The sequence below is a fragment of the Cervus canadensis genome, chromosome 10 (assembly GCF_019320065.1).
Source record: "Cervus canadensis isolate Bull #8, Minnesota chromosome 10, ASM1932006v1, whole genome shotgun sequence".
Taxonomy (NCBI): Eukaryota; Metazoa; Chordata; class Mammalia; order Artiodactyla; family Cervidae; genus Cervus; species Cervus canadensis.
Genome location: NC_057395.1, coordinates 30,238,995 through 30,256,120, shown reverse-complemented (window position 1 = coordinate 30,256,120; position 17,126 = coordinate 30,238,995). Strand labels below are relative to the sequence as shown.

Sequence of the window (17,126 nt, the reverse complement as noted above, 5' to 3'; positions counted from 1 at the left end):
TCAGGCTCAGAGGACAACGCTAATGGTTTGTGATGTCTCCTAAGTCTGAAGGGAAGAGCAAGTTGGAGAGTAAAGGCAATTTGGTTTTGGCAAGCTGTCAACACTGGGAGTTTAGAGGGCAAGGAGAGCTGGGTGTGCGGATGACTTCTGACTGTCACGGCAGGAAGCTTGCTGAATGCCTCGGTGATCACCAGTGACACTCAAAAAGCAGTTCAAACCTTCTTAGCTGCCCTCCGTGGTCAAAGTATGTGTTCATCTTGAATGCTGGGAGAAAGCTGACAATGATTTCAAAGCGGGTGCTTAAGGACAGAGAGGAGAGACTAAACAAAAGGAAGTGGCCTACTTAAACAAGAGTAACCATTACCATCAACACAAGGATTAGTCTGGGCGAGTTTATAAGAGTTTGTGGAAAAAGGAGTAAATAATCAATGCTTTCAAAATAAACTGTTTTGGTAAATGTAAAAAAATATATATATACACACACATATGTATGTGTGTGTGTGTGTGTGTGTGTATTTTAAATGAGTATGTTTCCAAAATCCTAAAAGGGGTCAGTTCACACCACAGTGACAACTGCCAACCACATTGCATTCCCTCCAGTTAGTCCACGCCACCAGAACTTATTTTTAAATTTCAAAAGATTTTAAGGTTACTGTTAACCATTCCAGGACAAACTAGTGCGCAGTCAGAATTCAGCCCATCCAACCGCTGAGTCTGATGAAAACCAGTTGCCATAACTGTTCCCACAGTGACCCTCTGGGACTGGGGCTGGCTCCTCACGCTCTCGACAGCTGGAAAGTCTTAGAAAAACCTGCTGAGAGAAAGTGCTTTCAGTTCAAGCCTCCCAGTATACTCCATACCATAAACTTCTAGGGGAGAAAGCTAAGGGACTTCATGGGCGAGGATGGGGAGGAAGGAGGCATGCTCCACAGGGTTACGCTCTTGCAGATATTCAAAGGGTATGGCCACACCTCAACCGAAGCTCCCGTTTCACCCATTCCGCCCCGTTTAGCTCTACTGCCTTTCCAGGTCCAGAAGTAATAAAGCAGTTACTACAGGGCAGAAAAGGAGCTAGTAATGGGACCCACAAGTTCAAATCTACCAAACTCTTTCAAATAACTGGATTTCTGCAGAATTTGTTGTTGTTGTTTAGTTGCTAAGTCATGTCCAACTCTTTTGCAATCCCGTGGATTATAGCCTGCCAGGCTCCTCTGTCCATAGGATTTTCCAGGCAAGAATGCTGGAGTGTGTTGCCATTTCCTTTTTCAGGGGATCTTCCTGACCCAAGGATAGAACCCAAGTCTCCTGCATTGCAGGCGGATTCTTTACTGCTAAGCCACTACCGTATTTACTGTGGTCAAATCCCAGGACAATCTAAAGTGCTAAAGGGGCCCAGGAGATCATCAGAAGGAAAAACTTAACATTCAGAAGTTGTACTGCTTATCAACCCTATTTTCTATTCCTCCAAATTCTTTTCAGAGACGCAGTGCATCCTAAATGCTCATACTAGCGACAACCGCCTTCCCAGCTCCGGTCTGTTGGGACCTTCCCCTTCTTCCTACAAGATCCGGGCTGCCCCCCTCTCCTCTCTATGTGTCAACTGTTTCTAGCCTCAGTTTTCTTTTCCTAGTTTTTCCCCAAGGGCTGAAGTCACAGCCATGACCTCCAGACTGCCACAGCCCTGTACTGCAATGCTGAAAAATACTGCTGTCTTTGCAGTTGGCAAGAATACTCCTAAGAAACACGGGATTTACTTTTGAGGGAAAACCAGTGTTTTATTAGATTTGAATCCAGAAAGACACAACTCCTTTGGAAAGGAGTCTGGGGAGGTGGGGAGGAAGAGAGAGAAGAATATACTTATTTCAGGAGTGTGACTGATTTTAAAAGATAGGCCTTTATTGTTTTAGAAACAGCTAAAAATTAGAAACATGTAGCATCTGCTGCACTATAATTTTCATGATTTGGAGAATGAGAGAGGTCATTTTTTACTAAACCCCCATGACAGGTACAGTCCTCTGAAGACCTTTAACTTCTGGGAAATAGAAAACTTCTCTACGAGGAATCTACACCTTTCAACCTGCCTCCCTCTACCCAAGCCCTAAAATGACTAACATTCACAGCACCACAGAATACCTTACACATTTTTTTTTTCCTCAAACCATCTACCCATGCTGATCAGTTCTAGAAGGTACTGGTGTCACATGATGCAGTTTCTTCTCTGTGTGCAATATTAACTCACAGCAAATGGGACGACAACACAAAATAAGCTGACTACCATAGTGTGGCCTGCCTATGAATTAAAAAAAAAGTGATCTGTGGAGTACTCATTCAACAATATTTATAAACAAGTTCGATACAAGACTATATAACTGAAGTCTACATTGTTGTCACATCTTATAAAAGTCTGTCTCTTATTGCTCTAGTAAGCTTCCTTCAGTCTTAATTAATTTAATAAGAAATGGTTTTCTAAAGTGGGGTGAAGGGCAAGGAACACTGATTTAATTCAGGACAGCAGGCCTCAGCCACCATCGAGCAAATAACCAGTGGACAGAATCAGCCCAGAGTAGCCACAGACCCCACAAGTGGCCAAAACTGGCTTTCAGGGCTTTCCAAGAAGGACCAGAATAAGTAATTGAATCCACCTGCACTCACTTAGCTGACTCCAGGCCCCACTTTCTGGGTTCTTCTAAACTCAGAAATGGCTGAAAGTGTGAGCAGCTATAGAGTGTGGATACAGTAAGTGCTTAATAAATACTTCCACTAACTAGTACTGCTGACACTGCCGCCAGCAGCACAGCTGTCATCATGAGGTGAGCACACACCGTCCTGACCACTGGTTCAGGAAAGCTACTTTGTCTTCACTCTGCCAACAAGAAGGACACAATTGTTATGTACATAGTTATTTGCCAGGTAGCATGCTATACAGTTTATTTTACTTACAACAGTGATGCTATGCGGCATGGACAATGACTACCACCATCTGCAGACAAGGAAGCTGAAGTTTAGAGAGATGAAGTGCCTTGCTCGTGGGTGTACAGACATACACACGCCTATGTTGCTGAAACCTGAGGTGAGGCAGTTCTGATGTCAGAGCCCCTCTCCTACCAGGAGCCGCCAGCACCACTCCATCTGGTCAAGTACCATTCTATTTACCCACCTGCCTCTATTCACTGAGTCCTCTTAACTTCTAAAGCGCAGTGATTCATTACAGTTATCTGGGTGTGACACTGTGCAAGAGTCAAAAGAAGTCCTCGCTTGAGTGAAATCAGACCAAGCCCTACAGCCTGGGCAGTGACAAGAGTCCGGCACCTTTCTCTTTGGCCAGCGGGACGGAGCAGGGCCAGCCATCCACCACGGTCTCGGGAGGACGACATTAGCAGGCAGTCCTACTCTAGGAAGAGCCAGCAGCAGCCCTGACAATCCATTTCCTCATCTTGAAACCTTGATGCCTGGGGTTACTGAATTTGAACTTCTGTTGGTTTAATATACCATCTTTGTTTTCCAAACTTCTATATCCTGTTAATCTGTTCTGAGAGATGACCAATACTATAGCTTTAAATGTGTAGCTTTAAAGGATAAAAGCTTTAAAATGCAAGATAGACACTTAATAGTAAAAACATTTACATTCAAATATATTGCAAGGTGGCAAGAGTCAAGCAACATTTAAGGACGATCAAGTTTCATTAAATGGTTCCATATTTTTGTTGAAAAATATAAAAATATTTCTCTATAAACACAACATAAAAGGCAATGTGAAAATTACTATATTTTACAGAAATCATTAAGCCCATCCTCAAATGTTCCTCTTTAATCCTCTCAGTGCAACTTTTAGGTCTAGAGGGGAAAAGTTATTTTAAACCGTGTTCTGTGACTGTTTTAAATTTACACATTTAAATTATTGGAGAAAGTCTTTAGTACTTAATTTTTTGACTACTTAAAAGTAAGACACAAAAATCACTCTGCAGTCAGATGTGACATGAGAGCCAACACAGGTTCTTAAAACCAAGAGCTGCATCAGGTAGAACTCAGAGACCAGAAGCTCCTTTTTTCTTCTTCCCTCATTGCAACTGGTGGTAATTCCAGAAGTCCGTGCCAGGCTTCCTTAAGCTTCTCTTGATATTTACACACTGCACACAGATCTCATAGTGCATTGTACTCCACACATTTTGATGGATCTGTAGGAAAGTGCTTCTGGCAAATGGTCATTAACCTCTTCAGTCCCTAAGAAAACAAAAAAAAATAGTGGTTGGCTATGATATGATTAATTTTTTTAAATTTTTGTTTAATTTTTTATTTCTGGCTGCCCTAGGTCTTCACTGCTGTGCACAGGCTTTCTCTAGTTGTGGCGAGTGGGGGCTATTCCCCAGTGGCGGTGCAGGCTTCTCGCTGTGGCGGCCTCTCCAGGGGCGCGCAGGCTCCACGGTGTGTGAGCTGCAGGAGCCGTGGCCCCCGGCTCGGGGACACGGGCTCGGCATTGTGCTGCACAGGCCTAGGTGCTCCGAGGCATGTGGAGTCTTCCTGACCCAGGGATTGAACCCGTATCTCCTGCATTGGCAGGCAGATTCTTTACCACTGAGCCATCAGGGAAGCCCTCAAACAACTCGTAAGCTAAGTGAAATCACCAAAAACAGAACAAAACAACAAGAAAAAAGCCTGCCAATCTCTGTGGTCCCAGAGGAAGCAGATAACACAAATATAAATTACTTCTATGAAGTTATAATCTAAGTTATAATCTAACTATAATCTGAGTTATAATCTAAGAGATTAAGCATCAGAGAAACAAGATTTTTCAAACATCTTACTTAAAGTCTATTGTGGGTTCAAAAACTGTCCATATTATGCTGTCTAAGGACTGGGAGTGTGGAGGGAGGCTATCTTTCAGCTCATGTCCAAGAAGGAAGACATGCTGACAAAGACAGACCAGGGAATTTGCTTTGTTCCTGGCTTTTTATTGTTGTATCCTGTACCCTAATAGGGTATTTGCTTAAGGACAAAGACCCTTCTGGCTTTAGACCAGCTTTTCCTACTGTGAATTCTAATCATGTGGATGCAGAATTGGATCCATGAAATCCATGAAACTGTCTGCGATATCGTTAATCTAGGATCCTAAGTTTTCTTGAAGGAACAGGTGAGAAGAGAGGCGAAGCCAGGAAAGGGAACACTCTGATGCAATACTAAACAGCTTCAGTCCACAGCAAAACACAGCAAGAGTTATTATGAACCAATAAAGGCAAACTGACAGTAAGACAAGTGGGGGTCATTTTCCTTACACCGCAGGATTAGAATTTTAGGCATTTATGTCTTTACAGAAGATAACTGTGATGCTTAGATACACTCACTAAACTGATTCTCTGACTTAAAAATAAATATTAAAAGAGTCTCCATCATAAAGTTACCATGGAATGTTTGCAATAAGGACTGCTAGCACCCAGCACAGATATAATCTCACGATAACCTATGAATATTTTCCAAATGGAAACAAATCTTTTCAATTAGATCTCTCACGATTTTAGTTTCAAGTTGCTTGAAGATGCTTAAACCAGTAGGATAAGCTGCTTCGCTTAGCTTACTGCAAATAGCTTAAAATCAGTAGTATTCTTAAAAATAGTTTTTACTTATATAAAAATAATACATTTATTTAATAAATCTTTATTCAAGACCTACTATATGCAAAGCAATGTTCTAGACTGTGGGAATACAGCAGAGAATAAGAGAAAAATCCCCATTCTCATTGAGAATGTATTCTAATAAAGGGAGACGAGAAAAGGTGTAAGACAGACAAGAAACAAAATGCCTGTAAATGTCTAATGTGTTGAATGATGGTAAGCGCTACAGAGAAGATCAGGCAGGCAAGAGGTGTGCCTGGTGTGAGAAGTGACCAGAAGGACTCTGGCTTTCCCTGAACGCAAGAGCCATTGAAACGCTCTGAGCATCACAGTCTGGTTTGTATTTTAACTGCATCTCTCTGGGTGCTGTACAGATACTGAACAAGAGGGGCAAGGAAAGGAGCTCAGAGCAGAGACACTGCAACCATCCAGAGAAGAGAGGCTGGTGGCTGGAACCAGGTGGGGGCAGTGGAGATGGTGAAGGGATCAGATTCCAGATGTAATTTGAATATGGAACCATCACGGTTTGCTGATGTGGGCTGAGAAGGAGAAAAGCCAAGGATAATGCCATGCTTTGTGTGCATGTTACTATATATACATATTTTTTAATCACATAGTTCTTGTATCAAATAATAGTAGTCCCCTGCCTCATCTTTTCCAATCCCTAATCCCTGCATCGCAAAGGCAAACACTTCAAATCTCTGAAGTGTTCCTTTTCGTATTTACTGCTGTACTTCTAAACACTACATTGATAGTGCTTGATTTTTTCTAGTTTTTATTTTTTTCTCTATCAGTACTACCAAAGTTGAAAATTTAATTTTCTTACACCTGCACATTGGCCTCACACAGTGCACACACACCTTTATCTCCCCATTCCTTCCACAAATCACAATTTTCAGTGAACACATATTCAGGATATACTTCATAATGTCTACACAAATACTGTCCAAAACAGAGTCAACATCCTTTTTCTTGGGTATTTTCCCCTAACTTTTTGCTTTTCTGTGTAACTATCAGTTCCTTCTCCAACAGTGAGACCACTCCCAACATGACCAAGGACAACAGGTGGTCTGGGCCCACTCGCTGCTGCAGTCTAGATCAGCTGCATTCCAGACCTCCTCGTACTGCTACGATCCTGGAGCATCCCTTCATGTTCCATCTGGGAATTCCTTCTGCCCGGCTCGTGTGCTGGATCTTATTTCCTGGATCTTTTGTGTTTGTTTCCCTCGTTTTGGTGAAGCACATCCTCCAAGTAGACCCAACATAACATAGTGGAGGTGTTAAGACTCCCCAGGTTCAAATCCCAATCCCACCACCTACTGGTTGTGGGACTTGGGAACTTACTTCTCCATACCTCAGTTTCCCAACTTGTAAAGCACAGAAATCATAGTATCACACTCGTATTACATATGTGAGAGAAGAGAGAATACGTACGCTAAATTGCTACAAGGACCACATAGTAATAAACAGCATGTAAGTGTCAGCTATGATTATTACTTCAGAGAATGTGACACAGAGTATGTGACACAAACTGGGCCAGATTGTTGCCACCACCTGTCTAAAAGTATCTTAAGCCTATATCACACTGATTGACAGTTCATATAGGAACAGAATTCAGAGCTGGAAGACTGTTTTCCCTCACCATCACAAAGTCATTACTCCACTGACCTCTTGCTTCCAGTACTGGAAGAAGAAGAATGGGGGTATTTTAACTCCTGAGCCTTCTTAAGCAACCTGTTTTTCTCCAGAAGCACTGGATATCTCGTTCTTTATCTTTGGCCCTCCAATATTTCATTATATTGAGCCTCAATATGAGACTCTTCCTGCTCATTTGTCATGCATTCGGTGAGCTCTTCTTTCCATTCTAGAAAAGTATGTTCTTCAATTCTGGGAAGCTTTTTGCGTTAATTCTTTATTTCCTATCCTCCAATTTCTCTGTTCTCCTTTCCCTAGAATTTGAATAGCTGCAGACCTTATAGGTTGACTCCTTCATTCTCTTATTTTCTAAACTTCTGAGAGTTCTTCATCTTCTCTTTTATCTAATTTTTAAAATTTCTGCTGTAACATTTAACTTCTGAGAGCTCAATTTGATTCTGACTCTTTTTGTAGCTACTATTCTTATCTCATGGTTACAACTTTATCTAAGAATACTAGCTAAATTTTTAATTGAAGGGTTTTTTTCCTTTCCCCTATACTGTAATTCCGTTACTCTCAACTCCATTCTTACTATGTGTTTTGGTCTCAGCCTTTCATATTGGAAACTTCCCCAAACACCTGATGATCCTAAATGAACATGCGTATTTATGAGTAAGGCAATAAGGAGCTAAAGGAAACTCACTGAAAGGGCAGGGCTTGTCAGTGGAACTTCACTTTAGGACAATATGGCAGTAAGCCAGTTTTTTCAGTGTTGGAATGCTAAATGTTAGTAACTGTACATCTTTTCTCTTTGGTCAGTTCAGAGAAGAACTCTTCCATTCCTGAATTGGCAGTAAAAGCCCAGCTGCCAGCATCAGAGGAACCAAAGGAGAAGAGGAAACAGAGGTCCCATTTGTCACACACACACTCACTTGAATTGTCTGTTCTGAGTGAGGAGGGAATCTCACCTTGCCTGAGGGTAGACTCCCTCAGCAGGTTTGTGTTCTGCGAGAGGGGAGACAGGAATGGGGGCCCAATTGCACAGGGAGAAGGAACCTCTGGACAACTTATCCTAATTTCAACCACTCCTTCATTTTCAGCCCCATCCCACAGTCTGGCCTTTTATAAATGCCTAAATGTCCCACGTCCTGAGCCTTTCTAGATTCTACAGATTCCTTATTAGTGACTCCTTAATGACTTTCTCCCCACACAATATTAGCTGAATTGATTTTTTTTAAATCAGTATTGTTTCCAGGAAAATAGTCTGCATTTTAAGAAGTCTGATGAACTGTACATTTAATCTGGTACACTTAAGATGATAAAGCTGAGACATTACTTTGCCAACAAAGGTCCATCTTGTCAAGGCTATGGTTTTTCCAGTAGTTATGTATGGATGTGAGAGCTGGACTGTAAAGAAAGCTGAGCACTCAAGAATTGACGCTTTTGAACTGTGGTGTTGGAGAATCTTGAGTGTCCCTTGGACTGCAAGGAGATCCAACCAGTCCATCCTAAAGGAAATCAGTCCTGAATATTCATTGGAAGGACTGATGTTGAAGCTCAAACTCCAATACTTTAGCCACCTGAATGCGAAAGCTGACTCACTGGAAAAGTCCCTGAAGCTGGGAAAGATTGAAGGCGGGAGGAGAAGGGGACGACAGAGGATGAGATGGTTGGATGGCATCACTGACTCAATGGATGTTTGAGTAAACTCCGGGAGTTGGTGATGGACAGGGAGGCCTGGCGTGCTGCAATCCATGTGGTCGTAAAGAGTCGGACATGACTAAGGGACTGAACTGAACATGGCCCCACCCATCAGAGCAAGACACAGATTTCCCCACAGTCAGTCCCTCCCATGAGGAAGCTTCCACAAGCCTCTTATCCTTATCCATCAGAGGGCAGACAGAATGGAAACCACAATTACAGAAAACCGATCACTTGGATCACAAGCTTGTCTCACTCAAGAAGCTACAAGCCATGCCATGTAGGGCCACCCAAGACAGCAGTCATGGTGGACAGTTTTTACTAAACATGGTCTACTGGAGAAGGGAATGGCAAACGACTTCAGTATTCTTGCCTTGAGAACCTCATGAACAGTATGAAAAGGCAAAAAGATATGACACTGAAAGATGAACTCCCCAGGTTGGTAGGTGCCCAATATGCTACTAGGGCAGAGTGGAGAAATAGCTCCAGAAAGAATGAAGAGACACCCTCTTCCAACAACACAAGAGACGAATCTACACATGGACATCACCAGATGGTCAGTACTGAAATCAGATTGATTATATTCTTTGCAGATGAGGATGGTGAAGCTCTACAGAGTCAGCAAAAACAATACCAGAGGCAGACTGTGGCTCAGATCATGAACTCCTTATTGCAAAATTCAGAAATAAATTGAAGAAAGCAGGGCAAACCACTAGACCATTTAGGTATGACCTAAATCAAATCCCTAATGATTATACAGTGGTAGTGAGAAATAGATTCAAGGAATTAGATCTGATAGACAGAGTGCCTAAAGAACTATGGATGGAGGTTTGTTTAACACTCTACAGGAGGCAGTGATCAAAACCATCTCCAAGAAGTGAGCAAGTGACTGAGAGTTGCTCAGTCATGTCTGACTCTGCAACACCATGGACTGTGTATTCTTGCCACTTCTTCTTATCTTCTGCTTCTGTTAGGTTCATATCCTTTCTGCCCTTTATTGAGCCCATCTTTGCATGAAATGTTCCCTCAGTATCTCTAATTTTCTTGAAGAGATCTCTAGTCTTTACCATTCCTCTATTTCCTCTATTTCTTTGCACTGATCGCTGAGGAAGGCTTTCTTATCTCTCCTTGCTATTCTTTGGAACTCTGCATTCAGATGCTTATATCTTATAACTCTGCATTCAGATGCTTATATCTTTCCTTTTCTCCTTTGCTTTTCACTTCTCTTCTTCTCACAGCTATTTGTAAGGCCTGCTCGGTCAGCCATTTTGCCTTTTTGCATTTCTTTTTCTTGGGGATGGTCTTTATCCCTGTCTCCTGTACAATGTCACGAACCTCCGTCCATAGTTCATCAGGCACTCTATCAGATCTAGTCCCTTAAATCTATTTCTCACTTCCACACTATAATCATAAGGGATTTGACTTAGGTCATACCTGAATGGTCTAGTGGTTTTCCCTACTTTCTTCAATTTAAATCTGAATTTGGCAGTAAAGAGTTCATGATCTGAGCCATAGTCAGCTCCCGGTCTTGTTTTTGTTGACTGTATAGAGCTTCTCCATTTTTGGCTGCAAAGAATATAATCAATCTGATTTCGGTGTTGGCCATCTGGTGATGTCCATGTGTAGAGTCTTCTCTTGTGTTGTTGGAAGAGGGTGTTTGCTAGGACCAGTGCATTCTCTTGGCAAAACTCTATTAGCCTTTGCCCTGCTTCATTCTGTACTCCAAGGCCAAATTTGCCTGTTACTCCAGGTGTTTCTTGAGTTCCTACTTTTGCATTCCAGTCCCCTATAATGAAAAGGACATCTTTTTGGGTGTTAGTTCTAGAAGGTCTTATAGGTCTTCAGAGAACCATTCAAGTTCAGCTTCTTCAGCATTACTGGTCAGGGCATAGACTTGGATTACCATGATACTGAATGGTTTGCCTTGGAAACAAACAGAGATCATTCTGTCATTTTTGAGATTGCACCCAAGTACTGCATTTCAGACTCTTTTGTTGACTATGATGGCTATTCTATTTCTTCTAAGGGATTCCTGCCCATAGTAATAGATGTAATGGTCATCTGAGTTAAATTCACCCATTCCAGTCCATTTTAGTTCTCTGATTCCTAGAATGTTGACATTCACTCTTGCCATCTCCTGTTTGACCACTTCCAATTTGCCTTGATTCATGGATTGTTAGGATATGTTAGGAATGTTAGGATAGGAACCTAACATTCCAGGTTCCTACGCAATATTGCTCTTTACAGCATCGGACCTTGCTTCCATCACCAGTCACATCCACAACTGGGTGTTGTTTTTGTTTTGGCTCCATCCCTTCATTCTTTCTGGAGTTATTTCTCCACTGATCTCTGGTAGCATATTGGGCACCTACAGACCTGGGGAGTTCACCTTTCAGTGAACATCAGAGTTCATTTTCAGTGAACAGCCACTCAGGTCTGACAGAATGAAGTCCACTGGAGAAGGGAATGGCAAACCACTTCAGTATTCTTGCTTTGAGAACCCCATGAACAGTATGAAAAGACAAAAAGATAGGACACTCAAAGACTTTTATCTTGGTGGGCTCCAAAATCACTTCAGATGGTGACGCAGCCATGAAATTAAAAGACGCTTGCTCCTTGGACAAAAAGCTATGACAAACCTAGACAGTGTATTAAAAAGCAGAGACATTACTTTACCCCGTATAGTCAAAGCTATGGTTTTTCCAGTAGTCATGGGTGGATGTGAGAGTTGGACTATAAAGAAAGCTGAGCACTGAAGAATTGATGCTTTTGAACTATGGTGTTGGAGAAGACTCTTGAGAGTCCCTTGGACAGCAAGGAGATCAAACCAGTCAATCCTAAAGGAAATCAGTCCCGAATATTCATTGGAAGGACTGATGCTGAAGCTGAAACTCCAATACTTTGGCCACCTAATGCAAAGAACTGATTCATTGGAAAAGACCCTGATGCTAGGAAAGATTGAAGGCGGGAGGAGAAGGCGATGACAGAGAATGAGATGGTTGGATGGCATCACTGACTCACTGGATATGAGTTTGAGAAGCTCTGGGAGTTGGTGATGAACAGGAAAGCCTAGCGTGCTGCAGTCCACGGAGTCGCAAAGAGTCAGATATGACTGAGCAACTGAACTGAACTGAATGAACTGCCAATGTTCTAATAAAGGAATGAATTAACATGAGATAGTTAAAAATTAACCCTAACTTCGATGGAATACACCTTTAACCCAAAGTGTGATTTTCTAAAAATGTGTACTCAATAAAAATTTCTACACTTTCAATATTCATAGCCATGTATATACCAAGGCCAATCCTTCAAAAAGTGTCCACAGGAATTCCTTTCACACAAGTGTATATGATTAAAATTGGATGGATCTAAATTACTCATTCCAGACTTTTCAATTTCTGATCTGGATCAAGCTGCTGGGGACAAAAGCAATCTCACGCAGCTTCCAATGAAGAGTCCCAATGCAACTGCCAAATGTATTCAAACTGCTCAGGCTCTGCAGGACTTAGTGGAAAATTGAAGAAAACTTGGTTTGGGATTAACTTAATCTTCTTCTTGAGTTTATGGTAAGAACAGAGCTGGTCCCATTTTTACCTGTCTGAATGTCTGTTCCATAAATGAACAGAATTACAAATTCAAAGGTTTATCATTTCATAAAAAGTAGTATCAAATGACAAGTGATAATTACATTTTGAAAATAGCACTCACCTACTTAATCCAAGTAGGTGTAAATATATGCCGAATGACCAATTTGAGGAAAGATTTTTTACAAGGACTTCACAGTGCAAGATGATCTTTTCTTTTTTTTTTCTCATGCATGTCGTTGAGAAATATGTTAATGTCCCACGTAAAATGTATGTTCAGCTGCCCAGCTAAAAAAACATCATGGCACCAACACTTAGCGTTCTATATTAAAAGATAATGCAGGGCTTCCCTGGAGGCCCAGTGATAGAGAATCAACTGCCAATGCAGAAGACACAAGTTCAATCCCTGGTCTGGAAGACCCCACATGCAGTGGAACAACTACTAAGGGCATGCTCAACTACTGCGCCTGTGCTCTGGAGCCTGGAAGCCACAGTGACAGGCCCGCAGGCTACAGCTACCGAAGCCTGCACACCTAGAACCCGCGCTCAGCAACTAGGGAAGCCACTACAGTGGAGAAGCTTGTGCATCCCAGCGAAGAGCAGCCCCCCACTCCCTGCAACCAGAGAAAAACCTGTGCAGCAATGAATACCCAGCACAGTCAAAAATAAAATAAACTTACAAAAAAACTGTTTTGGAGGTAATATAGATGAAAGAGAAATGCCAGCAGTATTTTTCTCTAAAAATCTGTTTTAATATGCCAGGAAGTTATTAAATGGGTAAACTGTTACCAAAGTAACCTGCCTTTAAGAAATGCTTTTCCAGACCCAAGAATGCCAGAAGGTAGGATATGGCCACTTGAATCATAAACGTGTGACACAGAATCTGATGCACAGAGAGTGTGTACCAACAAACAATGATATTGTGTATCCAGCACATGGATCAAGCTGTGATTGCTCACTGCAGTAACCAATGTTTCTGTTATACCATTTTCAGCAATACATGAACATGTTATAAATTTACAAATGTTTCACAAAAACAAATCAAGCAAAGTCCAGATGAAAAAGTCCAGATGAAATATGCCAAACTCTGAAATGCAGATATAAATACCTGACATAAAATGCTGGAATGATGTTTTCACCAGGGAATTTACAAACTTGAGGTTACTGGACACAACTTGCCAGAGAAGAGTATTAAGGAACATTTTGCCTTTTGGAATAGTGAAGACTTGAGAAAAATTATTTGGAATGAATATTACTCCTTAATCTTCTAATTCCCAAAGAAACGTGTGTTGAAACAGCACACAGGGCAGTTAATCTACATGAATTAGGAAGGGTATCCACAGGAAAAGGAAGGGCACACTCAAGTTGGGTAATGTGATGGTAGCAGTTCCAAGGATTTTACAAAGGCCTGGGCAAGACCAGGACCAACAAGAGACAGTACAGCATCCCCCAGCCGGCAATACTCTGAAGCCACGGCCCGCCTGTTTCCAAGGGGGTGAGGGAAGAAAGTGGTGACTGAAAGTAGACAGAGATGGCCAGACCTTGAGGAGCGGTGCAGTGCCTCCACAAGAGGAAGCCAGGAAAATAAACACTCCAAACTCGTTCCTCTCCTGCCTACAAAATGCCTTCCCAGCTCTCTCACAGCCCGCCCCATTCAGAAGTCAGAGGGCAAAGGAGCCTGTCACTGTTGTTCATGAAAGCCAGGTTTCCAGGGCACAAGGGACAGGACCAGGTAAGGAAGGATGGGCTGGATCTGGAGGGCAAAACACCACGTGAGGTCAATTTCAGCTTTTTGTCCTGCTCTTCTTTACCAACAAGTAAAGAACTGTCACAACATGAACCTTTTCAAGAGATGTCTGGAAATGACTGAATTATCAAGACTAACTAATGAGGAGCTTCCTGTAATCTGTGGAGAAGCTTTACCCAAATCTGGGCCAAAGGTTACCTCTGCATTTGGCAGACCGACCGAAGTCCTTCAAGTTCCTACCAACAGTTCCATCTCACCCGAGATTCGAGATTCGCAGTTAACTAATACGCTATCCAACTTCTCTTTGATCTGCATGGTGAGAAAACCCTCCCTGTGGTGTGTTTAATTTTTGTGAGAAAGAGAACACTTCAAACAACTTTCACAGTTTAAATTCCACAGAGGTCTGCATAATACCCAAAGATGAAATCATGTTATGGTAAAGAGCCCCTTGAACTGTTTCCAGGCCAAAATACTGGAGTGGGTAGCCCTTCCCTTCTCTAGGGGATCTTCCCAACCAAGGGATTGAACCCAGGTCTCCCGCACTGTAGGCAGATTCTTTACCAGCTGAGCCACCAGGGAAGCCCCAGTAAAGATCCCCTTGAAATATTTTCACCGTATTTCAGAAAACAGTTATTTCTTACCAGTATTTGTATTCAACAAGTAATTCTTCTATACATTGCAAGATTTCATTTAAGTGATGCCCCAAGACCTGGCAATATTAGCCAATAACGACACACATGAGAATAATGGTTATTTCTGATGGGAAGAGGACTTAGGCTCAGAAAAGGAATGAGGGAAATTTCAGTGATGCTGCTAGAAACTTCCTGTTATCCAGACCTTGTTTTACATCTGGATACAAAATCACAACATACATGAAGAATCACTGAGCTGTACAATTAAGATCAGTACACTTTACATGCTTCACTACTTACAAAGGTTTACTATATCTTAATTTAGAAAGAAAATACCCTATTAAGTGACTTTCACAGTTACCTCCTCAGCAAATATCTTAACAATAAAAAGGTTTGAGTTTACACATTTACTACCAGGTCAACAAACGACGGCCCCCAGGCTGCTCATCCCTTTTATACACGGAATTTCACTGGAACACAGCCACTGGCTGCCTTCACACAGCTGCGAGGTTGGAGAGTTGTAGCAGAAACCTATGAAGTGCAAAGCCTAAAGTATTTACTACCTGACCCTTTAAGAAAAAGTGGGTCACTCCCTGACTTCAACTTCAAATCATACATTTAAACAGTCCCTTTGTAGGAATAATTCAAATCCATCTCACCCGAATACCAAAATAAGAGGAGAGAGATTAAAAAGACAGCTTAGTAAATCCCTCGGTTAACTGTAATCAAGAATTTCATAAAATGCTAACATGGGGGTGGCAGCATTTTGCCTTGAGCTGCACCATGGGTTTAAGACAGATCAAAAACTAGCACTTAATTTGGCCTCACAAACTGCTAATTTTTTGTTTTTGTTATTGCCAATATTTTAAAAATAGGAGCATATGTTTTTTTTTTAAATTAAGGATTCTGGCATCTCACTAAAAAATAAAAAGATGGAGCAACATTAGAAAAATATTCCTACAAAGTAACAATGAGCTGAGGTGACACCAGTGATGCCGAGGCTAAGATGCAGCTGACACTTCATGCTGTGCTTGCACTACCACGGTTTAAATTTTTATTTTATATTGGAGTACAGTGGAACTAACAACACTGTAAATCAGCTGTCCCCCTTTCTCATCACAGAGCTGACAGGAAAATGAAATACTGCTTCTGTGTCTACCTGAAACGTAGGAAAAGACAAATCAGATCAAGGGTCAGGGACTTCTTACCACTCAGCTCACTTGTTACCTGACTATCCTGTGAGTGTCAATTTGCAACCTCAGGTTTAAGCAATGGCCTCTAGGGAAAACAGCAGAGAGGATCCAGAGATATCAACAGACCAGAAAAGGGTAATAGTTAACCAGATTCTCTCAAATATCAAGTGGTAGGGATCATCCCAGTATCTTCTAAAGCAGCCCTACTCCTATTTGGGGGCAATTCTGCCTGTTAAAAAAAGTTTCTTTGTATTATTTTTGAAACCTCTTACCAGTCTACCATTGTTTCAAGACAAAAAGACTAAAAAAGGAAGAATCTTTTCCTTAAGCTAATTAGAAATGCATCTTTCTTCCCACACCTTGCTGCTATTGTTTAGTCGCTAAGTCATGTCCGACTCTTGGCAATCACAAGGACACAGGCTCCTCTGTGCATGGAATTCTCCAGGAAAGAATACTGCAGTGGGTGGCCATTTCCTTCTCCAGTGGGTCTTCCTGACCCAGGGATCAAACCAGCATTTCCTGCATTGGCAGGTGGAATCTTTACCATTGAGTCACCAGGGCCTTAACTATGTAGGACAAATTTAACCTCTCTTCCACCACAAAGTTCTCTCTTTATCGACAGTTACCCAGACCCCCAACAAGAGTCTCCTTTCTCAAGGACTAGAATAAAAGCCAGACTTTCACCTCTCTTGCCTCTAAGTATTCATTCAACGGGCAAGTCTTGATTGAGCACCGACCACAAGCACTATTTCTAGACTCTGAGGACACATCAGTGAGCTATGCTCCTGCCTGTGGAACGTACAGTAAATTAAATTATTACGTCTCTCTAACAATGTAGCATAAGCTCTCATGAGACCTTCCAGTAGCCATACTACAATACTGTTATTGTACTTACAGTCCACCAAATTCCCTAATTCTACCAGATATACACTGCTCAAACTGCTCAAGCAACTGAGTTTCAAATTTCTTTATGGTCATCATTATCTTTTAGAATAAGATAAGTATTAATTTTTTAGAATCAGCCTTTT

At 41.7% G+C, this 17,126-nt stretch overlaps 1 protein-coding gene across 2 annotated transcripts in view; it reads right to left on the bottom strand.

Annotated features, from left to right (window-relative positions):
* Positions 1-1,875: 1,875 nt before the first annotated feature.
* Positions 1,876-17,126, bottom strand: part of PRPF18 (pre-mRNA processing factor 18) — a 52,186-nt gene continuing 36,935 nt past the window's right edge. For both annotated transcript variants that reach the window (XM_043480354.1, XM_043480355.1), the window contains one exon: positions 1,876-4,221. In XM_043480354.1, the coding sequence (XP_043336289.1) occupies positions 4,141-4,221 (81 nt within the window). In that variant the 3' untranslated portion in view covers positions 1,876-4,140. The remainder of the gene's footprint in view (positions 4,222-17,126) is intronic.